Source organism: Rousettus aegyptiacus, unplaced genomic scaffold, assembly GCF_014176215.1.
Source record: "Rousettus aegyptiacus isolate mRouAeg1 unplaced genomic scaffold, mRouAeg1.p scaffold_m13_p_6, whole genome shotgun sequence".
Classification (NCBI taxonomy): Eukaryota; Metazoa; Chordata; class Mammalia; order Chiroptera; family Pteropodidae; genus Rousettus; species Rousettus aegyptiacus.
In genome coordinates, this window is record NW_023416309.1 from 89047345 (window position 1) to 89075054 (window position 27710).

A 27710-nucleotide genomic window follows, 5' to 3' on the forward strand; every position below is an offset into this window, starting at 1 on the left:
GGGTGGGCGCCCCAGAGGGGCTGGGAGGGAAAATCACTCTCACTCTTCTGAGAGAAATGGATTTGGCCACTTACAAGACCAGAAGAGGGTCCTGCGCCCCGCCAAACCACAGCTGGTGGAGGGAGTAGGGGCCTGGGCTGAGGCCTCCCCGCAAAGCAAGGAAAGAGGGCAGGGTTATGGGGGCCCTCTTACCTTTTACCTTAGCTCTGGCCCTGTCCTCCACTTGCTTTGCATAGACCCAAACTGAAGGCCGCTTACCTCCAGGTCCAATCTAAGATCACCTAGGGGTTCTGGGTAGTATAAGAATCGGGCACAAACGCACTGGCGCGCACACACACCAAAGCATCAGACACTGGTACGTAAAGCACGCACCTCGGCATGCATTTACACATGGGGCCCCATCCACGTATGCTAGCAACATGTGTGTAGTGACATATACACATGTGACATGACTGGAGTGTCATACAATGACACACGGGGATATACATACACTCAGGACACATACCTTTTCAATAGCGTACATACATTTAATGATATAAACACATGACGAGCGTCACCAACAGAAGAGCATACCAATACACAGATAGGGATATTCGCATAGTAAACACGTTAGTTCTAAACTCGCACACGTATAGTGACATATTCAGACATGGCAGTGAATACACAGTAGCTACATGGTGAATTGTGCATATCTAGGTGCATAGATATAGACAAAACCATGTCATTATATATATTTACGTGACTATATAAAAGTGTATCATTATATATTGTGTAATGCCATCTAATGGCGGCCGTATACATAAGCCGTGACACGTGTGTTATAGTTTATGCACTCACACAATCACAGCTTCGCATGCACATAGCGGCATATACACACGGTGGCAAGCAGACATCCACCGAGGCTCACAGACACCGAATAGCCCCCACACACACACACATACATACGTGTATGTATATATGTAAAATAATACTATACCCCTCACACAGAGAGTTAAATATACATCCACGCCATATATGCCGACTACACAAGTACGTGCGCATAATTTAGACCCGTGATTTATAACAGCACGCGTTCACACCCTGGCATACGCATCAGCGACGCTCATCATGTACTGGTGCACGTGTGGATCTGCACACTGCTTTAGGAAAGCAAGGCCGTCCCCACCTCCCCGTGCGCCTCGCCCACAGCTCCAGCAGCTCTGGCCCGGGCGGAGCCCCTCCTGGTCAGGGGCTCTGCGGTTCAGCACCAGTTGCTGCTATTTCCTGGGGGCGCCACACGAGGGCCCCCAACCCTGGCTGAGGCGAGCTGCTGTGTCGGTGGACTGAGTCCCAGGTTCAGAGGGAGCAGTGTCTGCCTCCCTGTGGCCTCTCCCAATGCTTCTGTCTCTGAGGACTTCTTCTAGGCTCCTGTCCCCACATACTGGCTGACTTGTGGGTGGGGTAGTTCCCATGTCCTTGTCTCAAAAAGCCATCTTTCCCATAGCTAAAAGGCCTGAGGCTAGACAGAAGGTGAACTTCCTGACACTGTGGGGCAAAGCCAGCGCAATCGACCATGCAGTCTCCTCTGCTGACCCCAGATAGCCAGATTGCCCCCAAAATGCACTCTGCTAGGAGGAAGCTGAAGCAATCCTCTCAGTCTATTTCTACCTCTGTCTCTTTGCTTCTTCCTGTTTCCATTCTCTTGATTTCTGTTTCTCTTTAGTTCATCTCGATTCCCATCTTTTCTACTCCTGCTTTCTCCATGGCTGGATCTCTGTCATATCACCTCCTGTCTCTGTCTCTATGGTCTGGGGCTGGGCCCATGTTGGGAGGACGGTCTGCAGCCCCCCTTGCCTCCGTACCCAAGAAGGTATGAGGAAGTGTGGGAGGCCAGATATGGAGGGCACTGGGCAGGGGTTCCCTGAGGAACCTGTACTTCCCTCTGTCCCGACCCTGCCTGCCGGTCCAGCCCACCAGTCCAGCGCCATCACCATGGAAACCAGCAGCTGACTTCCTATTGGTGGGCGGGAGGGGAGGGGAGGGGGAGGGGAGGACTGGCTCTCCTCTGCTCACCCCCCCCCCCCCCATTCTGAGGCTCGCCCTCCTCCGCGCCCACCTTCTTAGGGTTCCGGGACGGTAGGGGACCGCAGAGCTGAGGCCAGCAGGGACAGAGACTATGAGGCAAGCAGCCCACCGACCCAGGCCTCCTTAGGACCAGCGCAGCCGCGCGAGCTAGCGAGCTAGCGAGCTAGCGAGCAGTACCGGCGAGAGGAGCAGGAGATAAAGGACTACAGCGGACCATTGGGGATCACCCCCAGCAGCTTCTGCGGATCCTGGCCAGGCTGAGGGGTCGCGATGGATAGCCAGACTCACAGACGCTGATGGACACACAATGACACCGTGCACACAGCTGTACCACACAGATGCTCAGATATAACCAGTGACAGCACCATACACTGCCACAGCCCTGCAATACAGACACCCACACACACATACACAGAAACAACTGGTAACTCCGAAACAGGCACAGACAGTGACACACAGAGCCACTGCCCCCCCAACACACACAAGTGGGGGCACTTATCCTCCAAACACACACACGTAAGACAGCACTGACCTGCATAGACAGACCTGGAGACCCGCACACCCTCGCCCAGGCGCTGCTGTCTGTGGCCTCTGCACATTCTCCCAGCCCCCACGGGGACATCCTTGCTCCTCCACACACTCTCACACACACAGCCACGAGCAAACATAGCTCACATACCCCCGGCTCTAGCTCTGGCAGCTTCGACTCCCGCAGCCTCCTTTGTGGATGAGGAAGAACTCAGCCAACCTTGAATGGAGCCCTGGTGAAGCCAAGAGCTCAGAAAGGAAAGGGTCTGGCCTGGCATGACCCTCGCCAGCTCCTCCTCTTGGCTAGGTGATGTCCCCCGGCCCGCATTCTGGGACCCCTTGGCAGTACCATGGAGCAACTGACATCCCTCCCACGGCCAAGGGACCCTGGAGCCATGGAGCCATGGGCACTGCCCGCCTGGCAAAGCTGGACTCCAGGTCAGGGGGGCGAGCCTGGAGGTGCAGCCCCAAGCATTGCTGATACTCCGACAGTTCTGCAGGTTGGAGAACTGGACGCTTTGGAGAGCTCCAAGCCCCAGGGAGCCCAGAGCCCTGGTACTGTGGGGGGCACTGACCCTGAAGGAACAGAACCTGGGCTGCCCAGCCTGGGGCAACAAGCATCGAGCTCAGGACGCAGCTGCTCGAGGCTGGATGATGAGGAGGTGGAGGCTTTCCATAAGGTAAGGGAGCTGTGGAAGGCTGGGTCTGAGAGGTGGGGGGCCTCTCATCACATCCTCCAGCCTGGACATGGTATGCAGCCCTGCTGCCCACCTCTCCTCTCATGACCTGTCTCTATCTGTGGGTCCATCTCTGTGACTGTGTGGCCTCCCTTCTTTGGGCAGGAATCTCAGAGGCTCCATTTTTTGCCATCTGTCTGTCCTTCCGCCTCTTTGCCTGTCTGTAAACATCTGGCCCTGCCCCTCCTTCTGTTAGTATCTCTCTTGACTATATGTTTGTGTTGCCTTCTCCATGAGTCTCTGTCCTTGGGGGCTGGAGGATACTGGGGTGTATGGAAGTATATGGTGGAAGCAGAGTCCAGAGGAAGCAGATTCAGGGGAGGGGGCTCAGTGCTAGGACAAGATTTTGGAGTGGGTGCGGGTAGTCTCCAGTAGAAGATGGAGGGAGCAGGGCTTTGGGGGAGGGGACTCAGGGACCACGAGGAGCTTGGAGGGGTGGGGATGGGAGCTTGAGCTGGCATTTCTTAGGAGGAGATGAACAGGGATGGAAAGAATTGGGGACTATCAGAGAGGGCCCCAGGGTTGGGGGTGCTAGTGCGGGCGGGGAGGACTAAATAGCCCCTTCTCTTGGACTTCCTGTGCAGTACTCTGAAGGCCTGGGACGTGGGGGAGAATGGTATAGGGAGGGATGTGACTAGGTAGTGTGGGTTCCTGAAGCCCTGCACCCTGTCCTTTCCCACGCCAGGGCAAACTGAACATGGGCTTCGGGGACAGGCCCAATCTGAAGCTGCTGAGGGCCCTGGGGGAGCTGCAGCAGCACTGTGCCATCCTTAAGGAGGAAAACCAGATGCTGGTGAGGCTTGGAAAGCGAGTCCTGGGTCCTGGTTGGAGCTGGGGGAAGGCAGACTCAGAGACCTCAGCCCTCTGCCTCAGTGTCCTCCTCACCCCATGTACCTCTCTCCAAGTGGGGGCCACATGAAAGTGACTTGATCCCTGACCCAGAGAGGGCAGACCCCTACCTAGAGTTGCTGAGGACCCCACTGTGAGCCCAGGGCTCTAGCCCAAGGCCTGGGTAGTTAAGACTGAGTCTACTGGGTGCTCCCCACATGTCTCTATTCTGGCTGACCCCTTATCAGAGGAAGAGCAGCTTCCCAGAGACAGAGGAGAAGGTTCGGAGGCTGAAGCGGAAGAATGCCGAACTGGCGGTCATTGCCAAGCGCCTGGAGGAGAGGGCTCGGAAGCTGCAGGAGACTAACCTGAAGGTGGTGAGGACTAGAGGCCGCTGGATGAAGGCTGTGTGACTAGGGAAGAGAGGACTCAGGGATGGGCCCGAGAGCCAGGGGTTGGGAGTCATGGACTCAGCATCTAGGAAAGCAGGGGCTAAAGTATAGGAAGGGGAAATGCTGACCAGGCTAGAAGGCTGAGGGTTTCTGGAGCTACTGGAGGGAGGAAGGAGCAGAATTCTGGATTACCACGTGTTGGTGCTGGCTACAGCCCCCCACTGAGCTCATCCCTGGGTGCAGAGCCTGTGGGGGCAGGGATGAAGACCCATTACAGTGGCAGCCCTGAATTAGCAGCCTCCTTCTGGCCTAAACTAGGATGTGCGGTTAACCCTTTCAGTCCTGCTTGAGGATTGATGGGATGGGGTCAAGAGAGGCTGTTGGTCTCCTGAGGCCCCAGACATAAGATAAAAGCAGGAGGCCACACTTCTAGGTTTTCATCCTAACCCCTCTTTTGGGAGGAGCTGAGGAGTGGGAGAAGTGCCCCAGCCCTCAGATGACCATTGGCCTTACCCCTCCTCTGGCCAGGTGAGTGCCCCCATGCCCTGTCCAGGGGCCAGCCTGGAGTTGTGCCGGAAGGCCCTGGCCCGACAGCGAGCCCAGGACCTCAGTGAGACAGCCAGCGCCCTGCTGGCCAAGGACAAGCAGATTGCTGCCTTGCAGCGGGAGTGCAGGGAGCTGCAGGCCAGGCTCACCCTGGCGGGCAAGGTGCGAGGAGGCCCTGGTCACCCCATCCAGCTCAGCCCTATACAGGTTCATCAGCCTGGCTTGTGGGATGTAGGCCGAGATGTTAATTAGATGCAAATGAAGCGGGAAGGTGGAGGCTGCTGGGGAGTAGGTTCCCCTGGCAACGGCCCAGGTGGGAGCGGGGAGAAGACTGAACTGAAGGGGGCGGAGCCATGAGTCCCAGACCCGGGAATTTCTGTGCTCCAGGCTTCAGGCTGTACGCCAGTGGAACGGGCCGTCTGAATCCACACGTTACATTTGCCTGAAGCAATGCTCGCATGGCGTTCAGCACAGTGCCGGGCACACCGTGAATGCCCAGTAAATGAGTTACTGTGTATGTCTGCACACGGGCTAGCAGAAGCATGTGGCTGTATACTCACGCACCTGTGACCGGGCATGTATGCATGGAGGATGTGCACGCGTTCCCGCGCGTCAGAGCCCTTCCAGCAAGGGGACAGCGTGGGGCGCGCAGGGGTTTAGGCCAAACTCCCTTCCCTGTCCCTGCAACCCAGGAGGGCCCCCAGTGGCTTTACGTGCGGGACTTCGACCGGCTGCTGCGCGAGTCCCAGCGGGAGGTACTGCGGCTGCAGCGGCAGATCGCCCTGCGCAACCAGCAGGAGCCGCCCCCGCTGCCGTCCCGGGCCCCGGGCCCCACTGCCGGGGTCAGAGCCGGGGCGCCCGCCCCCGGGGCTCCGGGAGAGGTGAGCGCCGCCGCAAGGGCAGGTGTGTGGGTATGTGTAGATGGGGAAGGGGGCGGCTCCGCGATCTCTCCCTGAAATGCGCTCAGAACCCCGAGAACCTGGTGGCGGCGTGCGAACTCCAAGGGCTGGGGAGATTTCCCGACGCCAGGGCCAGGGTCCCCTGCCCAGTCTCTCCCAGCGCTCATACCTGCGCGGCGCTCGGCCCGGGGGGTGGGGGGGATCGGGGTCCGCCCTCGGTAGGCCTGCCTCCCGCGGAGCCCGCCCCGCCGCCCCTGCTGCGCTGCCAGTGGTACGGCCCAGTAGCAAATCCCTGGTTGCCCTGGCAGCCGCCCGGGGTTCAGCCCGCGCCACCGCCTCCCGCAGCCGGCGTAGCGCGGGGACGCCCCCTTCAGCGCCTGCCTGGTCGCCTAGGCCCGGCCCCCGCTACCCGGGGGCGGAGGTGCATCCGACCCCGCTCCAGGTACGGGCGACCCTCACTGGGCGCCGGGCTTAGACAGCCCCTGTCGCGAGGGCGAGGGACCCCACTCCAGACCCCTAAACTTAGAGGTTTGGCTCCTCTCTATCTTCTCTACTTGGGTAGCACCTAGGTCCACTTCCTTCTGGAAAGAAGGATAGGAGAAAGGACTCCATAGCGACCAAGGCCTCAAGGTGCGGGGTGCTTCTTGCTCAGATTTTGCCTCTCTGCCTGGCTCAGGGAAGGAGGCGCACCTCCCATCAAGACTTGTCCTCCCCTAGAGTTTGCGCAGATAAATGGAAAGTGAGACAGGGTGGGCTTGGGGGAAGCTATGGGAGGGTCTGGCCAGGTTTGCAGTGCTCTAGGCCAAGCCAAGATTTGGATGGTCCAGAACCCCTAGCTCTGGGAACACCAGCTCCCTGGGGACCTAGGCGGCCTCCTAGTTCTCTGCCAGTCACTGAAGGACACCAGGACAGTTATTGAGTGCAGAGCAGGGCTGCTGCTGAAAGAAGCTAAAAAAGGAAAGCTTTGGCCTGGATAAGGGACCTGTCTCCCAGGGCACACATGAGTCTCAGGATCTCAAAGTACTATGTCTGGAGGACCCAGAGGTGCAGCCTCTGCACTTATGCATCAACTGGAGATGGTAGGAGGGCGTGGGCAGACAGCACCCAGCCCCTTCTTGGCCAGGGATCTCTTTGCTGACTGTAAAATGGGGTGGGAATCTCCCACGGACAGGCTGGGCTGGGAGCAAGCCGCCCCGGGGCCCTGTTCTCAGATGCCAGCCCCCTGCTCCTGGGCATTTCCAGGCCTCGCCCCAGGAGGATGTGGAAAACTCACCCGTGATCCTAGGGGAGCCAGAGAAACAACAGAGGGTGCAGCAGCTGGTAAGCCCCAGGCCAAGGGCTAGAGGAGACCTGTTGTGGGCAGGTATGCCTTGCCACATTAGGACCCCTCAGTTCTGACCCCACAGGAGTCCGAGCTCAGCAGGAAGCGGAAGAAATGTGAGAGCCTGGAGCAGGAAGCCCGAAAAAAGCAGAGGCGATGTGAGGAGCTGGTGAGCTCTGGAGGGCCTCGCAGAGGCCAGCACTCCACTTCCCCCAGGCCGGCCAGGTGATGGGTTGCCTCTCACCTCTGCTTTCATCTCTCTTGCCCTCAAGAACACTCTCTCCTGTGCTGAGGGGCTCTCCTTTCCTGGCTGATGCAGGGTTTCAGGGTGGGGGAGGAAGGCCTTATCTGGGAGAGCAGTGTCCTCCGTGTGGGGAGAGGAGGAATGTGGGTACTGAGCCCACTCCTCAGAGTTCCTCTGGTCTCCCAGGAACTGCAGCTGAGAGAAGCCCAGAATGAGAATGCCCGCCTTGTGGAGGAGAACTCTCGGCTCAGTGGGAGAGCCACGGAGAAGGAGCAGGTAGCCACCCTGCCCAGGTACTGTGGGGGCTGGGCTCCTGCTAGGGCCCTGGTCACTGGTGGGGGTCTGTCTCCTCCTCACACCCCCTACCCCCCCACCAGGAACTGGGGCAGAGAGTACGAAGGGTATTGTTTCCCCCTGGTGAGGGAGCTGGTGGGACAGGGCTCACCCACCCAGCTCCCTGCCACTCCCCTATCTCCAGGTGGAGTGGGAGAATGCAGAGCTGAGGGGCCAGCTCCTGGGGGTGACGCAGGAGAGGGACTCGGCCCTTCGCAAGAGTCAGGGCCTGCAGAGCAAGCTGGAGAGCCTGGAGCAGGTGCTGAAGGTGAGAGGACTGTGTAGGAGGGGGAGAGGACTGGTCCCTGGCGCAGGGAGAAAGTGGGATAGTAGAATATGCCCTTCGTGGGGCTCTGGGGTCTGAGGCTGAGTCCTGGAGCCACCAGTCCTTTCCCTTCTCTAGCCTCGGTTTCCTTTTTAACAGAGGATACCCGGAACAAATGGTGTCTGAGGCTCCCTCATCTTAGGGCTCTACAGAAATGGTGAGGTGGGGCTCTGGCCTTGACACAGGGTCTTGTGTTTCAGCACATGCGGGAGGTGGCCCAGCGGCGGCAGCAGCTGGAGGTGGAGCATGAGCAGGCTCGGCTCAGCCTGCAGGAGAAGCAGGAGGAGGTTCGGAGGCTACAGCAGGTGTGGGCAGAAGCGAGGGAAGGGTGGTAGGTTGCTGGACCCCAGCTTAGTCATCTGCTCATCCAATGAGCGTTTACTGAGCACCCACTGTATGCCAGGCACTGGGGGACAGTGGCGGGAAAACACCAGGCCTCTGACCAATCATCAAGTAAGCAGATCTGTGAGTGAGGTGATCCTGATCACTGATGAGTACAGTGTGGAAAGTGAGCAGGGTGGCGATGTACCAGAGTGACTGGGACGGGGTGAGGGGTCGCTTTAGAGGGGTCAGTAAGGGAAGGTTCTAATACCTCAAGGGCAAGAAGGAGCCAGCTGAAGAGCACTTCAGGTAGGGGACTAGAAGTGCAAATGCCCTATGGCACGAAAGAGCTTGGGGGTCCAGACCAGTGTAGCTAGAATGTGGTTGGATGGACGGAACAGTAGGAGAAGACGAGAGCCAGATTCCACCTCCTCCTCCTGCCCCCCGACCCCCCAAAGGCTGTGGAAGGAGTTTGGATATTTTGCCCTCTGAGCGGTTAGAAGCTGTTGAAAGTTCCCAAGCAGGGAAGTGGTATGATCTGACTCATAATTTTAGAAGATGACATTGGCGGTGCTGTGGATGGTGGACTGGGGGGGGCAGGTGTGGAAGTGGGGCCATCAGGTGTCATAACGGTTGCAGGGGTCCAGGTGGGAGATGATGGCCGTCTGGACTAGGGTGCAGGTAGTGCAGGCGGAAGCAAGTGGACGGACTCGAAGTATGTTTTGGAGGTAGAATCGCCAAGACTCCGTGGATTCTAGTCATGTTACGACAGTCCCCAATCTGTCACCCGTTTGCTGAGTGAACCCTGATGGAGGGTGTGGCTTTTTACTCCCCAGGAGGTGACAGATGAAGGGGCAACAGATCTGAGAGGTAGCGAATCCTGAGTTCTGAGTTCTGTTTCGGCCAGGTTTGGGTTTCGTGTTAAACATGCAAGCGGAGGTGTTCACTGATGGTTGGCTCTGTCTGTCTGGAGTCATGGGAAGTTGGTCTTGAAGATGTGTTTTGGAGTGTGACTCGAGGGGCCCCTTGTGGAGGGTGAAGAGTATAAAGTGGGCCCATCAGCACCCTAACGTTCAAAAGGGGTTGGAGGCAGGGAGCAGGTGAAAGAGGCTGAGAAGAAGCACCCAGAGAGGTAGGAGGGAATCTGGACCTTGGATGTCCCGGAAAGAGAAACGGCATGAGACCTGTCTCCCCTTGACCCCATTGCCTTCTGGCCTAAGGTGTGCGCTCGGCAGGGCTGGGGGTTCAGGAGGGAGGAGCCCGTAGCCTCCCCTTTCCAGTCCTCCTTCCCTCTTCTCCTCCCTTCCTCCTCTTTCTCCCCACTTTCACCTTCCCACCCTCCCCCTCTCTCTCCCTCTGTTCCACTCCCAGTCCTTACCCTCCCCCTTCAGCATTTTGCCTTTTCCCACCTGTAGGCTCAGGCAGAAGCCAGGAGAGAACATGAAGGGGCCGTGCAGCTGCTGGAGGTAGGACCCTAGAGGTGGCCACCAGCAGCACCAGCCTGTGGGGGGCGATGGGGCGGGGGCAGGGGAAACTCAGGGAGAGCTGGAACGGACTGTGTGTAGGGGCTTGGGCTGTGGGGTTGTGGGAAGGGCCCTTAAATGCTCCGGGGCCTAGAGAATCCCCTCTACCACTGGCCTGTTCCTCAGGCTAGAGCACAGCTGGGCAAGGGTTGCTGGCATGGTGACAGCCATCTCCCATTGCCACCTACCCCAGAGGCTGCCTTCACCTTGAAATATCCTTCCATTTAGGAACTGCTCAGTCCAGGGAGTTGACCGGAGGGTGTCCACTTGGGCCTCTCTCTCTTTCCCTCTCTGGGTAACGACCCACAGGCTCAGGGTCTAACCTCTCCTCTGTGCTTTGCTTTTCTGCCACAGTCTACCCTGGATTCCATGCAGGTACAGTCTCCTGACCCACACCCTCCCTGGGGTGTCCCCTCCTTCACCCCCCCTGCAGGCCGGCTGAGCCTCAGGTGCAAGTGGTCCCAACTCTCAAGTCCAACAGAGCAGGGTGCGACTGAGAGCAGACCTGAGAATCTGTGGATATGCTGGGGTTCCAACAGGACATGTGGGCCATCTCCTTGTCCCAGACCTGCCACTGTCTCTGGCAGACATGGGGACTTCTGTTCTCTAAAGCCTAGCCACTCAGCCCACGAGGAAGTTCATCACCAGTCTAACCCATGATCCTCTTGACGTGGACCAGGGAAGAGCCCCTGAAGCTGGGGCTCCTGGGAGACGCGAGAAAAAGTCTCGAGAGTTGGCCTATCCCTGTTGCAGAGATGTCCCTGGCTCCCGCTTAGGCTTTCTCTGGGGACTTCTCTGAGGGCAGGGATTTGGGTCACTGACAGTGGGAGGGTGACAAGCAGCGGAGCTGAGAAAACTCCTGAGGTGATGGTAGTGATGGGGGTGAGAGTCATTCTTTTTGGCCTAGAAAGCAGCCAGAAGCAGGAAGTGCCACTGCGTGGGGCATGAGGCTGTGCTGAGTGTGAGGCAGGTCCCAGCCCTTCTCTGGGGGAGGGTTAGGGGCGAGGACTTCCCAGAGCTTCACCCTCCACTCGGACATCATTAAGAGCGGTGGGGCAGCCAGGCTGAGGGTTGGGGCCCAGGCCTCAGGGCTGGGCGATGTGGTCTGAAGCCCTGTGGGGGGCCGTGTGGGGATGGCGTGAACTGGGCAGCTTTGCTGGGCCTGGTGGCTCATGGTGGGTCTGGGCTCAGGTCCGGGTTCGAGAGCTTGAGGAGCAGTGCCGGAGCCAAACAGAGCGCTTCAGCCTCTTGGCGCAGGAACTCCAGGCCTTCCGCCTACACCCTGGCCCCTTGGATCTGCTCTCCTCGGCTCTGGGCTGCAGTACTCTTGGGGACCGCCCGCCACCCCCCTGCTGCTGCTCTACCCCCCAGCCCTGCCGGGGGTCTGGCCCCAAAGGTAAGGTGGACTCCCCGTGACATTAGCCTGGAATCCCCAAGCTTGAGGCTTTTTGTATAGAGCAGATAATTCAGGGTCAGAGAAGGCTAGCAACTCACCCAAAGCCACACAACAAGTTAGAGCCAGGCCCGGGGGTGGCTGTCTGGGCGTCAGGCCCAGGCATCTAGGGCACTGCTCCTTCCCCTGAACAAGACCTCTGTAGACATGGTTGGGATTTGGGCATTAGGACACACAGTAGCAGGCACTACAGGCTTGTGAAATCGGCCGGGCGTCAGTCAGGTCCGGTGGTCCCAGCTCCACTCGCTTAGTCCATGTTTAGGTTGCTGCTAAACCCGAGCTGTCAGAGAGGAATGACTCAGTGCACCCCATCAAGCTGCTCTGAGGATCGTGTGAAATAATGTAAATCACCCCCGCTTAGTAAGTTTCCCCCAAATATTCACCTTCTTTTAAGGAAATGTGGCTATCGAGGGCTTGACCCCCATGTCCAAGTGGCTCCACCCTTGGTCCCTGGTCCCTGGTCCCTCCTCAGACCACAGACTCCACACTCTTGTGCCATCTTCTCTTTAGATCCTGACCTCCCTCCGGGCTCTCCAGGGCACTGCACCCCAAAGTCTTCTGAGCTTGCCACCCTTGCTGGGGTCCCTCGAAGGGCGATCAAGAAGGCAGAGTCTCTCTCCAACTCCTCTCGCTCTGAGTCCATCCACAACAGCCCCAAGTCATGCCCTACACCTGAGGTCAGTGCAGGGGAGGGGCCTGGGCGCTGGCTCTGCCTTGGGGAAGGGGAAAGGGTGGTGTGGTGGCCCTCACCTCCACTGGAGTTGGGTGGCTGCTGGCCTATACAGGGTCCCACACCGGGAAGTGGAGCCAGGCCCCGGGAGAGAAGGGCCTGCGGATTCCTCCTGGTGGGCAGGGAGCTGAGGCTGAGCCCGTCTCACTCTCCAGGGCCCGCCTGCAGGCCCTACCTTGGGACTGCCCAGCTCCACCCCTCTGGGGCTCAGAGAAGCCCTAGAGTCCTGGGCTGGATGGAAGGAGACACTCTGGCGCCAGGATCCACATAATGAGACTGTTCATGAGAACGTCTGTAGCAGAAGCGACGGGTGTGAGAAAGCACAGGTTCTGGGATTCAGATCCCAGCTTTGTCTTAGGCAAGAAAGACCCTTTCTGGGCTTTGGATTCCTTGTCTGGATTTTGGAGCTAATAAAACCTTGTAAGTCCGTTGTGAAGATTACGTGAAAAAGTTTAAGGAAAGCTCCTCCCTTGGTGCGGAGCACAGAGTAGAGGTTTAACATAAGGCAGCTCTTATTATCACCAAGTTCTTGAGCATCACTCGCAACTCTTCTGATCACCTCGTACCTCTCTGTACCTCCCGAACTCCAGAAAGCGGAGCGGGCAGGCCAGGAGCAGCCCTGCTGTGCACTGTTGTGGAAAGTGGTAGAACCCAGCCCCAGGCCTCTACTGACCCCTTGCGGGACAGAACGGTGATGCTGGCTTTGGGGGCCCTGGTGCAGGCCTGCTGGGTGCCCTTCTCACGGGGATTTCTTTGCCCCTTCTGCCTCCTTGCCTTTAACTCTTTATAGTTTGAGTGTTTTGCTGCATATTTACCTTAAGGAGACAAACTTCTGTTGGACATCCACCCCACACCAGTGTGGCTGGTCCCCTCTCTGATGGGGAACATGATCTTATTTCCTGGGTTGGTGCAGCAGAGGTCAGGGCTCAAGGGGGATCCAGGTCGTCTCCACTCCCCCATTTAGGGAAACTGGGTTTTGCCAGGACCTGCGGGCTCATTACTGCTGGCCTTGTCCCACACATCCTTACTTTCCCTTCCCAGTGCAGGGTCTTCCTCTGGCTCAGCCTAGAAACCTGCTTGCTTTGCCATGGGCTCTGGGTCCTGGAGAAGACTGGCCCTATCTGTTTTCCCCTAGGTGGACACAGCCAGTGAGGTGGAGGAGCTGGAGGCAGACAGCGTCTCCCTGCTCCCAGCAGCACCAGAGGGCAGCCGGGGAGGAGCCAGGATCCAGGTCTTCCTCGCACGCTATAGGTGGGCCCCTCATCCCTGCTCCCCATTCCCCCAGCATTTGGGTGGTACGGCAGGAAGGGGCCTGGTGAAGACAGAGGCCTTTGGAGATGGGGAGGTTGGTGCAGAGATCCCAGTTGGACATTTCCTCTTCACCTAGTTGGGCCAGGGTGGGCTCAGTGAGTGAGCTTGGCTCATGGTGGACGGCCAAGTCTCCATAAGGACCTGGGGCAGCGGGGAGAGGAGATGGGACACTTGGCGCAGGTCACTGTCCTCCTCCCCCTCTTCGCCTCCTCCAACAGCTACAACCCCTTCGAGGGCCCCAACGAGAACCCAGAGGCGGAGCTTCCGCTTACTGCTGGCGAGTACATCTACGTCTATGGCACTATGGATGAAGATGGCTTTTTTGAAGGTAGGAAAGTCAAGGGGTCATTCTGTATCTTCTCCTGCTTTTAACCTCCTCTTCCCAAAGACCTCCACCCATCCACACCTCTCCCCAGCATGCTCAGCCCACCATAACTTTTCGGACTCAGCCTAAAGGCCATAGAGACCTAGCAACCTGTGGGGAAAAAGAAGGGAAGGTAGCTGGTCTGACTTCGGGTGTGCCCCAAGCAGGGCAGGACAGGTCCTACCAAGTCCAAGTAATGGACAGTGACGCAAGGAATGTTGGCTAAATTCGCTTTTGCACTGGTAGACAGGGTACGGTGGCGTTTAACACTAGTGACACCGCGGTCAGGCTGGTGGCATAGATCTGAGGCTGGATTCCAGTCGGGTGCGAGGAGGAAGAATCAGAGCTCGGAGCTCAAGAAAGGGTGTTAACAAGTAGTTAGTGGGTGTCAGGGCCTAGGCAGGGCGTGACCTTCAGGGACATTCTCCAGTGCTCATGGGGAGATCAGGCAACTGAGGCAGAGGCCCCGTTACTGAGACTAGTGACAGGGCAGAGCTTGCAGAAGAAATGGCGTGGGGACACTCTCCAGGGAGGCCCTGGCCGGGCACCAGGATACTTTTTTGTTTTTATGGGAAAAACACAAAGCCAACACCTTTTTTTTTTTTTTTTTTTGAGGGGGGTGGGCAGCAAAAATAAAAATATTAACTAACCACAAATTAGATTTAAAGGCATGTAGACAAGTGCATGTAGGATGCCATATTCCTCATCAAACTTTAGCTAAGTGACAGCTTTCTCTGCGTCTGGTCCCACCTGGACCACCCTCGGTGGCATGAGCTACGGGGCATGTGCCTGACTCTGCCTCGGCTCCAGCTCCAGCCTTTCAGGGCTGTGGATCTGCTTCGCACGAAGGCTCCTATGTTTTATACACTGTTCTTTGTTGTTGGATTATATTAATTTCCTAGGGCTGCCATAACAAATTACCACCAACTGGGAGGCTTGGAAACAACAGAAATGTGTTCCCTCACATCTCTGGAGGTCGGAAGCCAGAAATCAAGGCGTTGGCAGGGCCACACGCCCTCTGGTGGCTCTAGGGGAGAATTAGTCCCTTGTGCCTTGCAGCTTCCAGTGTTTCCAGGTTTTCCTTGGCTTGTGGCCACATCACTACTGCCTTTGCATCTGCCTTCACGTTGCCTCCTCCTCTTCTCTCAGTGCGTCTCTCTCTGTGGGTCTTTTATGAGGACATTTGTCATTGGATTTGGGACCCACCCAGATTATCTGGGATGCTCTTGTCTCAAGCTCCTTAACCTAATTACATCAGCAAAGATGTTTTTTTTTTTTTTTTTTTCCCTAAATAAAGTCACATTCACAGGATCCAGGGATTAGAACGTGCACATATTTTTGGAGGTCACCATTCAGCCCACTACAGTGCTTATGTTATCTAATTTATTGTTAAGTCTCTATAGTTTCTATAGTCAAGATTTCTTACCTTTTGTTTTTCTCCTAGCCTAAGCAGAGAGAGAGGGTATTAGAAAAAACTCGCAGACCCTTCTGCAGCTCAGACCTGCCTACAGGCACTTTCTGCCCTAAGCCCTGACCCGTGCTTCCCCTGCTTCCCACTAAGGCCCATCAGCCATTGGCTCGTCTGTTTCCTAGGGATCTTGTTCCTTGTCCCAAGTTAGCTTGACATGATATGCTGTGTGCCCAATTTGTTCCTTCCTTGACATTCCTCAAATAAACAACCAGTGTTACGATACTCTGTTGTTAGGGGTTCAGAGAACTGGCACAAGGTAACAGAACCTACCTCTGGTCACTGCCTGGACTGACTGGCAGTCAGGCTGCTAGACCCAGGCCTGCCGTGGGTCCTAATTCCCTCTAGGACGCACAGGAAACTTTTCTCTGGCGCTTAGGTTTCTTGTCTCTAAAGATTCCTTCACTTAGGAATCTTTAGGAAGGAAGAGGTGATGTTTCTCTCTCCCTTCGAAGATGTGTGTTTTCCTCAAAAGGAAGTGGAGGCCACCCCTGCCCCCACTCCACAGGCCCGTGTAATGTGAAACTTTTAAAATGTGTAGAAAAATTAAAGAATTATACAATGAACACCCGTTTACTCACCACCTACAATCAACAACTGCTCACATTTTGCATATTGGCTTTATCCATGTGTAGGTGAGTAAAGAGAAACAATCGAAAAGCAAGTCGTAGACATCATGACATTTCACTTAGACATACTTCAACATGCACCTCCACAGAACACGGACATTCGCCTGCGTCCTCGCAGCGTCGTTATCACCTGCGAACTGGTTAGAAACGCAGAATCTCAGCCCCACCCAGACCCAGCAGAATTAGAATCTGCATTTTCACAAATCTCCAGGTGATTCACATGCACATTAAAATTTAAGAAGCGGTGCCCTGTATAACCACAATACCCTTATCACACGAAAATGAACAATACGTCCCTAATCCATATCTTGGCTGTTCTTGTCTTTTATAAACACTGACAGGTATATGTCGATTTGAATCAAATGCTTAAGATTGCCCACTGACCATGGTTAAATGCATTGATTGGACTGGTTTTTCTCTGCCTCCTCTCCGTCTGCCCCTTCCCTGCCCTTCTTCTGCCAGGGGAGCTCATGGATGGCCGAAGAGGCCTGGTTCCTTCCAATTTCGTAGAGCGCGTGTCGGACGACGACCTCCTGACCTCCCTCCCTTCGGAGCTGGCCGATTTGTCCCATAGTTCAGGCCCTGAACTCAGTTTCTTGAGCGGAGGTGGGGGCGGCAGCAGTAGTGGGGGCCAGAGCAGCGGGGGACGCAGCCAACCAAGATCGGAAGAGGAGGCTGCAGGGGATGAACTCAGTCTGAGCCCCCAGCCCGAGGGCCTGGGCATGTCCCCTGCTGTGCCTCACCCCCGCCACCTGGTCATCCTCAAGCAGCTGGCCCACAGTGTGGTGCTGGCCTGGGAGCCGCCCCCTGAGAGAGTGGAGCTACGCGGCTACCATATCTGCGTGAACGGGGAGCTGCGTCAGGCCCTGGGGCCTGGGGCGCCCCCCAAGGCTGTGCTGGAGAATCTGGACCTGCGGGCTGCGCCCCTCCATGTTTCCGTGCAGGCCCTGACCAGCCGGGGCAGCTCCGACCCCCTGCGCTGTTGCTTGGCAGTGGGTGCCCAGGCCAGAGTGGCACCTCGCCAGCTGCGAGTTCATCGACTGACAGCCACATCCGCTGAGATCACTTGGGTGCCCAGCAATACCAATTTGTCCCATGCCATCTACCTCAATGGGGAAGAGTGCCCTGCTGCCCGCCCCAGCATCTACTGGGCCACCTTTTGCCACCTGCGGCCTGGTACACACTATCAGGCCCGAGTGGAGGCTCAGCTCCCACCTGGAGGGTCCTGGGAACCAGGCTGGGAGAGGCCAGAGCATCGGGCTGCTACCCTGAAATTCACCACACTCCCAGCAGGTATGCAGGCTTGGGCATTGACTGTAACACCCAGAAGGTCAGGCCATGGGTGATGGCGGAAGGGAAGACTGTTTCTATTTGCATTTGCAGGGAAATGGCAAAATGGTCTGTGTCCTGCATTACTGGTCTTGTGTACTCCCCTTCCCCCAGGACCACCTGATGCCCCGTTGGATGTCCAGATTGAACCAGGGCCCTCCCCTGGAATCTTGGTCATCAGCTGGCTCCCAGTGACAATCGATGCTGCTGGCACCTCCAATGGCGTTCGGGTCACAGGCTATGCTATTTATGCAGATGGGCAGAAGGTATGGCTTGGGGGCTCTGCCCACCTATACCCTGGGAGGAGGATGTGGGTCTCTCCTTGCCATGCTCAGAGGCCTCATCTCCCCAGCAGGACACAGAGGTGCCCAGGCCTGGGCATTTGGGCATTAATTAGCAGATTGGTTAAGAGCATGGGCTTTAGTAACAGATGATTGAGAGTCAAAAAACCCACTCCATTATGAAGCCCTGTGACCAGGAGGATTAAGTGAGATAAAGCGTGCCAAGGGCTTGGCACAGTGCCTGGCATAATGCTTGCTGTCGCAGTTATTGTTGTCCTCACACTAGGCCATCTCGGCCTCCCTTTGCCATCCTGTGCCTCCCCCCACCTGCAGATCATGGAGGTGGCCTCTCCCACAGCAGGCAGTGTGCTGGTGGATCTATCCCAGCTGCAGCTGCTGCAGGTGTGCAGCGAAGTGGCTGTGCGCACCATGTCGCCCCATGGCGAGTCAGCTGACTCCATTCCGGCTCCTGTCGCCCCAGCCCTGGCCGCGGCCTGCCTGCCAGCCACGGTCTCCTGCCCCTCACCACGACCAGGCTCAGAGGGCAGACCCTCCCTCGCTCCAGCCTCCCCAGGGCCTGGAGACCCCAGCTCTCCTCTCCGCCGCCATGAGCCCCATGGAACTCGAGAGCCTCCTGGGTGCCCCCCAGCAAGCCCTCTCAGAGAGACACCAAATGGATCCCAAGAGGAGCCCCTAGTACCTTGCTCCCAGGTACCCTGCTGGGGGTGGGGAGCAGGTGGAGGCTAGGAGAAGGACCTGGGGCTGGGCGCTTTCTCAGTGCTTCCCATTCCAGGAGGAAGCTGGGGCAGTCGTGAAGGGCACCTCAGAGGACAGGAGGGCCAGCGAGCCACCTGTGGGTGAGAGAACTGGCCCTGCACCTTCCTCGCTGGCCCAGGAGGAGGCCAAGTGGACCACGGGAGAGGCCCACCTGGCACCCTGCTCCACCCAGGGGCCACTGGCTCAGAAGGCACCCTGTGCTGAGGCCTGCCTGGGAGGAGACGCAGGGTCTGGACTGAGGCCCAGGGCTGAGGTATGGAGTTGGGGACACACACTATGCCACCTCAGAGAACTGGGGCTTGCCTCCTTGCTTCCTGTTAGGCAGAATCTGGTCACCCTCTCTGCAGGTTCTCTGCTCTGGTCTGCGCTGTGTCTTTCTTTGTTAGTTCATCTTCCCTGATTTTTTCTTCCCTTTTGGCTCGCATCCTTCTTCTCCCAACCCCCTGTTATGCATATCCCCATTTGGGACGTGACCCTCTTTTCCTTTGCCAAGGGACCCTTTTCATTCAGAGTGCCCTTCCTCCCATCCCCCTTCACTACCCCCAATCCTGCAGGAGGAGGACATGGCAGAGCTCGGGGTCCGTCCAGTGAACTCCCTTGTGGACCATGGCCGCAACTCAGATCTGTCAGACATCCAGGAGGAGGAGGAGGAGGAGGAGGAGGAAGAGGAAGAGGAGGAAGAGCTGGGTTCTAGGACTTGCTCTTTCCAGAAGCAGGTTGCTGCTGGCAACAGCATCAGGGAGGATGGGGTCAAGGTAACGGGGTGAGGAGGGGCTGGTGGGCCCTAGACCTTGGGTTCCAGAGGCCTACACCCCATGTGTCAGCAGCTGCTCCAGTCGCCGCTGAGTGCCAGCAACATTCTAGGTGTGTGGCCTGGGCCCTGCATGTCCTAAGCAGCAGTTAGGAAGTGGCTCAGGATCAGCCTCTGCCCTCCTGGGAAGAAAGGGGAGAGTGAGGAGCTCTTTGCTGCATCTTCTTCTGCTCCAGCCCACCAGATGCCACATCTGGATCCTATTGTTGGGAGCTACTGGGGAAGAGGCGGGGAGGCCTCTTTGCCCTTATGCAGGCCCAAGCATCGTGCAGCTTGTTTGTGTGTTCCCTCATTCTTCCTCTGGCTTGCCCTGGACATGCCATATAACTTTGGGCCCCCTCTCTGGTCCTTCCTCTTGGAGGAAGCTGAGGGAGGGCTATAGGGTTGCTTGCCTTTGAGGGCAAAGGTCACAGCTCTCTCCTCTTCCCATGGACCTCTCTTCCCTGCTGCCCCCTCACCCAACCCCCAGCCCCAGCCCCAGCCCGAGCCCTCCTGTGAGACTGACAGCGACGAGGAAATCTTGGAGCAGATCCTGGAGCTGCCCCTCCAGCAGTTCTGCAGCAAGAAGCTCTTTAGCATCCCTGAGGAGGAAGAAGAGGAGGACGAGGAGAGGCCAGGGGCAGCCTCTTCTCAAGACCCCAGCCTGCCTGAGCCCACGTTGTTGGGTCTGGGCTGTGATGGCCGTCAACCCCGAGGACCTGGCCCATGTCCCTTGTCTCCTGAGCCTTCCAGTGCTGGGGACCACCTGGAGGACATGCCTGGCTTAGCTGGTGGAAGCAGCTGGAGGAGAGGAAGTGGCTCCACCGAGAAGCCCCCAAACCGCAAGCGGTCCCCAGACCCCCGGGAACACTGCAGCCGCCTTCTCAGTAACGGCGGGCCCCAGGCCTCTGGACGACCAGGCCCCACACGGGAGAGAGGTGGTGCCCCTGTGGGCGAGGGCGCCAGGGGTGGACCGGAGGCTGGTGGGAGAGGGCGGCCGGCCCCTTCCCGGAGGGGTCCACGTGGCCAAAACCCAGAATCTGGCCTGGCCAGCTGCCTCTCCCCCAAGTGCTTGGAAATCAGCATCGAATATGATTCTGAGGACGAGCAGGAGGCAGGCGGCGGGAGCGTCAGCATCACTAGCTCCTGCTACCTCGGAGATGGGGAGGCCTGGGGCGCCGCACCTGTAGGAAGGCCCAGGGGTGCTCTGATGGCCAATTCAGGCCCCAACCCCTACTCACACCTCCTGGCCTGGGAGAAAGGGGAGCCAGAGCGGAGAGGCTGCAGTGCGACTGGCAGAGCCAAGGAGCCAGCCTCCCGGGTCCGTGCCCACTCCCCGCCCTGGGCAGCCCCTACCTGCTGCCACCTGGTGGCTCTGCTTGCTGCCCACCAGCCACTCCCATTCCACGCTGCCACCTCCATCAGCAGAGGCGGGGCTGGGCCTCCAGGGTCGCTCACATGCCTCCTCCCACCCACATTCCACTGCTTTGCTGCTTCTGCTGATCGGAACTGGGATGCACAGTGTTCTGGTATCATTAGTCGCCAGTTGTCTCCAGCCAACCTCCCCTGCCTTTGGGCAGGGTGGCCTTTAACTCTGCTTAGGACACTGACCGTGATGTCCAGCGTCACCCAACCCACACGCTGAGAAGAGGCCCTCCTCCCACATGCTCCTTGGCCGACTCTAACCTCTCGCCTTAGTCCCCTCTTCTGCACACATCTACTAGGGTGGCTGGAGGTGGGGCCTCCCATCCTGTCCTTCACCACCCCCCCACCACCCCCCAATCCACGGGGACGTCTGAAGCCTCCAGCAAGGTTGGGCCAAGGCTCCAGGAGAGGAATGTGTTGAGTCCCTGCTCTGCTGTGCTGCTTATGCTGACGGGGCAGAGCTGGGGAGTACGTGCAGGGTCCCGCCCCTGCTGAGGCGCCTGCCAGAGGGGTGGTGTGACACTTCTGCCCTCTGTTGCCCTGTCTTTGCAGGCAACAGAGATTGGGGAGCCCAGAGGGCAAGATAGCTCTGGGCGGAGGGGCCCCCTGCGGAGAGGGCGCAGGCCCCACAGGCCAGGCACCACTGAGCTGGGTGAGCACCTGATGGGGGCTGGGTAGGGGGAGGGGCCTTTCCTTACGCCTTGGCTAGGGCTTATTATCATTATTGTCTCTCTCCCCAGCCGTCTCCACAGCCCCTTCGAGGAGCCCCGCAGAAGTGCCGGCTTGCCAGGGCCTACCCGTCAGGGTGTTTGTGGCTCTGTTTGACTATGACCCTGTGTCGATGTCACCTAACCCTGATGCCGGGGAAGAGGAGCTCCCCTTCCGGGAGGGCCAGGTCCTGAAGGTGACTCGGTGTCCTGTTCCCCCTCCTTCCTAGCACTAGAGGCACCATGGCCACGCCTGGGCGAGAACAGAACTTCTAGAGCCAGACGATGTGAGGTTGCCACGTCTAGCTGTGTAGTCTCGAGTAGATCAGCTCCTCTGGGCTTCAGTTTTCCTCTTGGTAAAATGGGGATAATGTTAGTGACTACCTCATAGGGTCGTTTGAGGTTTCCGTGATACAGTGCACGTCGAGTACTTACTTAAACTTCCTGGCACGAAGCACATTATAACTGCTGCTGTTAACATTACAAGTTTAATTATGTTTCCAAGTATTCATTGAAGGCTTTTGCTGTTGCTCTGGGGTTGGGGAGATCTAGTCTGGAATAGGCTAAGGGAATGGACACCCAGATACTAGGGTGATGAAATATGGAAAGGGCTCTTCCTTTCATCCCTTTGATACTTATTATTGGCTGTTTTCTCCTATTTCCTGTTCCCCCTCCCACAAAAGGTAGAGCGTTCCTTCGCAGTTGCCAGTGGGTGCTGCAGGGTTCTGGGACTGGGCCACAGGGAGCAAGATGAACTGGCTTCCCACGACAACTGGTCTTCGTTTCTAGGTGTTTGGGGACAAGGATGCTGATGGCTTCTACCGGGGAGAAGGTGGGGGCCGGACGGGCTACATCCCCTGCAACATGGTGGCTGAGGTGGCCGTGGACAGTCCCACAGGGAGACAGCAGCTGCTCCAGCGGGGTTATTTGTCCCCAGATGTTCTCATCGACAGCGCAGGTATGACCTGCCGCTGTCCTTCACCCACATCCCGCCACCCCAGTTCCAAATCAACCCCCTTCTGAGCTTTGTACATCTGGAGCGGTGGGGTGCCTCATTTATCCAGAGTCTAGCAGAGCCACTGGGGCCTCACAGAGACTGAGGCCGGTGTGGCCACAGCACTGAGCCCACCACGTGGGGTGGGGTCTGCTGTGGAGGGGATGGGCCTTGTATTTTGGATCCTGGAGGTCAGGGATGGGAGAGCAACGCCCTTCAGAAACTTGCACGCAGGAACCTTGGCTCGGCCCCAAGAGGAGACTCCAGAGTCACTGTCCTACCCCCTGCCTCAGTTTCTCTCTTACATCTACTTGCTTTCCTGGATCAGGGGATGGTCCCTTTCTGTACTCCACAGCCCGCACAACTGGGCCTCCCCCCAAGCCCCGCCGCTCCAAGAAAGGTGGGTGAAACCCTCTTCTCCTTCAGGGGCCTGTGGGGATGAGTGGGGATGGGGGGCACTGCTTGGATCTCTAGGGAGACACATGTGGGGTTCTGAACAGGTAAAGGGGACCAGGGCAGACCTTCATCACATACATTCCCCTCCAGTGGGGAGCTTCATTCTCATGGGGACAAGGAGTGATTTGCGGGTGCCTCTGTTCCAAAAAGCACCTGACTGTAAATTCTCTATAACCTGGAGTAAATCACTTACTCTTTCTGAGCCTTAATTCATTACCCAAACCAAAGCCTGGGCTTATGTGGTCTCCGAGCATCCTTCTCCTGCATCCCTTGTGTGAGACTGAGCGTCCTGCCTGCCCTGCACCACCCCCAGCTTGGGATGAGCAGGCATGTGAAGGCCAAGCCTCACACACATTTTCTCTCCACAGCTGAGTCAGAAGGTCCTTCTCAGCCCTGTGCAGGTGAGGGGCCGTCTCTGTGCAGGGGAGGCTGGGGAAAGAGGTAGGGCGGGCGGTCCTTCTGCTCTCTCCAGGGGCTACAACTAGTGTCGGATGTGGTGAATAAGGGGTCAGCAGACATCCAGTGCAAACTTTAGTATGGTGTGGGAGGTCTAGAGAGAGTCTGGAGTCTTCTCCCCATCCCCTTGCAGGCCCCCCTCAACTGGTCTCCTCTGCCAGCCTGAGAGCTCCTCGCACCATGGTAGCTGCGTTTGACTACAACCCCCGAGAGAGCTCCCCCAACATGGATGTGGAGGTGAGGACCCTCAGATAGAGCCCAGCCAAGGGGGGTGGTGTCAGGGCCTCCGCAGGCCTGACACCACCTGCCTTTCTGTCTCTCCGTAGGCAGAGCTGCCCTTCCTAGCAGGAGACATCATTACTGTGTTTGGGGGCATGGATGATGATGGCTTCTACTATGTGAGAACATTGGGGTGGGGGTGCCATACCTCGCCTCACCGGCCCTTTCAGAGAGGGCTCTTGAGCTGGGGAGGGGATGAGCAAAGGTTCCTAATGGACACCTGGATGAATGGACAGACAGGTCACCTCCCATAACAGAGTTATTGACCCCAGGCTCTTACCCCACGGGCTTCACCGTCAAGGGGCGCTGGAACTGAGGCCTCTTCCCTAGTCTCTGTCTCACCAACATCTCCTCCGTAGGGGGAACTGAATGGACGGAGGGGCCTGGTTCCATCCAACTTCTTGGAGGGCCCTGGGCCTGAGGTGGGCAGCTCAGACAGGGAGCCTGGAACCCTCCAGGCCGAGACGCAGGTCAGTGAGGAGCTGGGTTCCCAGTTCAGCGATTGGGTCTCCAGCCTGCTGTGGTGGTGGGGCCAGGGCAGTGTGGTGGGAGGGCCGCAGTGGGCAGTGGTCCAGGCGAGCATTGTGCCCAGGCTGGAGCTGCTGAGTTATTGCCAGAGGGAGTGCAGCCAGGGCCCTCTCGGTAGGTGCCCCTCTCTGCAGAGGGTCATGGCTGTGACCCTGATTCCCGGCCCATCTGATCCAACTGCCCATACCCTGCAGCTGTCATAGGTGAGGGAGTCCTGTGAAAAAGGACCCCTGTGACTCCCATACCTCTAACCCGTCATAGGTCTGGTTTCAGGGAACCTCCTCCCCTGCTGGGTCTCTCTGTTTCCTGGGAGCCTATTCAAGCCAGTTGCCCAGCAATGGGTTCTCCTTCTTAGAGCCAGCCTCTCCTTGGGGTGGGTGGAGTACAGTTAAGCTCCAACCTCACAGTGCAGGGAGAGGGTGAGGAGGCCAGGCCAGAACGGCAAAGCCCCAGGTTCTCATCAGGGTAATTCCAAAGGCGAGGACTATGCAAAGCAGGACCAGCCCCCGTAACCCGGAGACCTGGTGACTGGGCGGAGAGCGTGTGGGTCTGTGTGTAACCCATCTCCTCTCTTTGTTCCCTGTTCTTCAGAGAACGAGAAGGAGAAGAGTCCAGTGCTAGATGGAGATAGATATATGTAGAGAGAGCAACATGTAAGTGGGGGACTGGCCCCTATGTCCATGTGACCCCCACTCCCCATGTGACCATAATCAGACAGCATGCTGGAGTTGACCTGGCTTTTCCAATTTCTTTCAAGGACTGAGGGTGGGAGATCTTGCTATGAGCCAGGTTTGGATATAGGATCATCCCTTCCCCTTGCTTTTGGTCAGTGCCAGCTGTTATAGGAATTCGTGTCATCTTAGTATATAATGGCCCATATTATTCAACTCCTCATATTCTATAGCATGTGCTCATAGAATATTATGTGACATTCATATTATGCCTCATCAGTATATTATGATACTATATGACTATGGTATTATAATGTGATTATTATTGGTGACAGAATGTAATACCACCAATAATAATAGTTTCCTCATCCTTGTCTTCTGCATCATGACCTCATAGGGGATCAGATGCATGATTTTATTTCTAACTCTCAATTTCCTCTGCTGGAGACAATAAAAGGGAGACTTAAACAGTTGGAGTCCATGGATAACCCCACGCCATTCGTCTCTGGGGGTCAGAGACCACCTCCGTTTGTTTCCCCAGCAACCCATCCCTCTTGGAATGTTGTAGAAGGAGGCCTGGGAGGGAGTGGGAAGGGCCTGGGGCTCCCGGCCCAGTCATCAGGCCTGGCTGGTTGGCAGTAGGTGCTTTAACCAATAGGTGCTAGCAGACGTCTTGGTGTGCAGGCCCTGCCATATCACCAGGGCCTTGATGGGGGCAGGCCCCAGGCTAGATATCCAGGTCCCTGCCTCTGGTCTGGGTTCCATGACTGGCTCTGGCCAGGAGACTACTAGGCTCTGGTAGCAAGGGGAAGTTTGAAGAAGGGAGTGGGGAGTGGGAGGTGGGGAACGTGCAGGCTGGCAAGACTTGCCTGGGCTGTGCCAGGCACAGGAGATCATGGTGGGGAACATGGGAATCTGGGGATTAGTGGCCCAGTCCCTATCCTTAGGCCACTAGCAACACTGTCTGGGTAGGCCTGTGGCAGAGGGACCCCTCACGGTTGCAAATGGAGCTAGGAAGAGATTCGACAAGAGAAAGATGCTGAAGGAGGCGGGGCCAGGGTAGCCTCCATACTTGTGGGAACTGAGCGATGCCTGACTCTCTCAGGCCCCAGGCGCCCAGCAGCACTCCTAGGGGCCATTCAAGGAAGAGTCCTGATCTTCTCCCCAAGGGTCTTCACTCCCTGCAGGCCCCGGGGCACCACAGCTGCTGGGCTGGAGGGCATGCTCCTTCCTCTGTGAGGTGGTGCGGGAGCTGCCTTCCCTGGCGGGGAGGGCCTCTAAGCTGTCCTGGTCCTTGCTCTCCCTTTGTTGGGAGGGGATGACATGGGAGAAGTTGGGGCACCCATCCCAAGGATCAGGTCCAAGGACTCTTGAGCTCTGCCAGCCCAACACCCTACAGAGAGACCTAGAGACGAGGAAGGGCTTGCCCAGGCCCCAAGTGAACAGAAGCAGAACTGGCCCTGCCTGTCGCTTCAGACTCCCGGCTCCTTACTCCCTCAGCATCGTTGTGCCGGTCCTCTCTGTTCTCTACGTGTGTGGCAGTGGCGGGTTGGTGGGGCTCAGGTTCTTAACCATGGCTCCGTGACATGGGGGGTTGTAGGCACCTGAGGTTGTGAGGTAAAGGAGTCAGGTTAGGGCAGAGAGTCGGGCCCTGATCTTGTCTCTTTTCTCTCACGTTCCAGGACTGGGCCAGCTCAACACAAGGGTCCGCAGTGCCCTTAGGCTGGCCCTGTGCCCCTGGCCCTGGCGGCTTCCCCAGAATCGAACTGGGGGGACCACAGGGTACAGGCGAGAAGATGCGAGGTTTCCTCTCCAAGGGGAAGCAGCTCCTCAGGAAACTGAGCTCTGGGAAGAAGGACTGACACTGTGGCCCATCCTGCAGGAAGAAGCAACTCCCTGAGGTCCCCAGATCACTGTTCTGGCTCGGCGGGGAGGAGGGAAGGCCCCGGACTTCTGTTCCGGGTTAACACCGTGGCACTTGGAAGGGAATCAGAGACTCAGTGAAGGTCAGAGCTAGATGAGTCCTTGAGGATGGACCCTCTAGAGGGGCATCTTCCTCTTAGAGGAAGTAACTTGGCTGAGGTGGCTGAGCATCTCAGTCACAGAGCCAGGACTTTACCGGGGACTCTTGGCTCCTAATCTTCTCACATATGCCTAGTTTCCCACCGTGCTATGCTGGTCCCTGCTCCGGCCTTCCCAGATCCCAGGACTTGGGGGAGCCTTAGGGGGGAAAGAGGCCTGTTCCCTCTGATGGCTATCCGAGGCTATCCTGATCACGTCTTCCCTCCCTGGAAGGAAAGTTTGCACTGGATTGTCCCGAGCCGCCTCCCCACAGGGCAGGCGGCGGAGCTGTGTGTATATATGTACATACTCAGTGCCTCAGTCCAGCTCCCTCCATCTCGCTTCCCCCACGCAGGCCCGGGAAGGAGAAAGGCCATGCCAAAGCGGGCCTGATCCCGCCCCAAGAGTGCTCCACCCGCCCCCTGCCAACCCTGCCTCTGGCTCCAGTGTGTCCCCAGCCCCAAAGACCCAGGGGGCCAGCGGGCAGAGAGCAGGAGTTGGGTTTGCCTTATTTTGCTCATCGGATTCAATTTCTCTTTTGCATCATTTTCCTCTGGCCCCTGTTGGAATCTGGGGCTGAGGAAAAGGACAGATTTATGCAGCTATTTTCATACATTCTCAGTTTAGAATGGGGTAGGGGCTCCCCACCCTTACCCTAACCACCCATCTCCACCCTCCTGCTGGGTGAGTGTCTGCATGCTTCCTTCGCTGTGGTGGGAGATCATTTGACTGAACTCCCACCCCTACCTTGTTCTCCAGGGGTGAGGAATGGTGGGGGCATTTGTTTAAAAAGACATTTTATTATAATAAAGTCTATTTTCACAAAACTCCTGCTGGTCTCTACCTGGGACTTAGGACTCGAAGGGAGGATCATACTAGGCTCTGGACTCGAGAACCCAGAGGTCACATTCCAGGGTGATGGTGGCAAAACTAATGAATG

The 27710-nt window shown here is 57.4% G+C and overlaps 1 protein-coding gene across 10 annotated transcripts; it reads left to right on the forward strand.

Annotated features, from left to right (window-relative positions):
* TSPOAP1 (TSPO associated protein 1) lies at positions 1-27597 on the forward strand. Of its 10 annotated transcripts, XM_016123100.2 has the most exons (33): positions 1-1849; positions 2104-3272; positions 4015-4122; positions 4406-4534; positions 5078-5257; positions 5788-5976; positions 7237-7314; positions 7401-7484; positions 7746-7835; positions 8038-8160; positions 8418-8522; positions 9954-10004; positions 10416-10436; positions 11253-11457; positions 12025-12191; positions 13380-13495; positions 13774-13883; positions 16479-17309; positions 17460-17611; positions 17960-18337; positions 18420-18656; positions 18958-19158; positions 19684-20514; positions 21171-21270; positions 21359-21522; positions 22115-22283; positions 22648-22719; positions 23144-23176; positions 23365-23468; positions 23558-23629; positions 23870-23980; positions 24630-24691; positions 26392-26509. In XM_016123100.2, the coding sequence occupies exons 2-32, from the start codon at positions 2943-2945 to the stop codon at positions 24657-24659; spliced, it is 5571 nt and encodes a 1856-aa protein (XP_015978586.2). In that variant the 5' UTR covers positions 1-1849; positions 2104-2942; the 3' UTR covers positions 24660-24691; positions 26392-26509. The 10 variants fall into 10 exon arrangements, with proteins under 10 accessions (XP_015978586.2, XP_015978581.2, XP_015978587.2 ...); XM_016123095.2 differs by lacking the exon at positions 24630-24691 and having other exon boundaries at positions 26392-27597; XM_016123101.2 differs by lacking the exon at positions 5078-5257.
* The last annotated feature ends 113 nt before the right edge of the window (positions 27598-27710 follow it).

What these genes read in the sequence shown, in the direction of transcription:
- TSPOAP1 (XM_016123095.2), top strand. Translation starts at nt 2,943, where the DNA reads ATGGAGCAACTGACATCCCTCCCACGGCCAAGGGACCCTGGAGCCATG. An exon ending in GGCTCACCCTGGCGGGCAAG is followed by an intron (nt 5,258 to 5,787) that starts GTGCGAGGAGGC and finishes CCTGCAACCCAG; the next exon opens with GAGGGCCCCCAGTGGCTTTA. An exon ending in GCCAGGCACCACTGAGCTGG is followed by an intron (nt 21,271 to 21,358) that starts GTGAGCACCTGA and finishes CTCTCTCCCCAG; the next exon opens with CCGTCTCCACAGCCCCTTCG.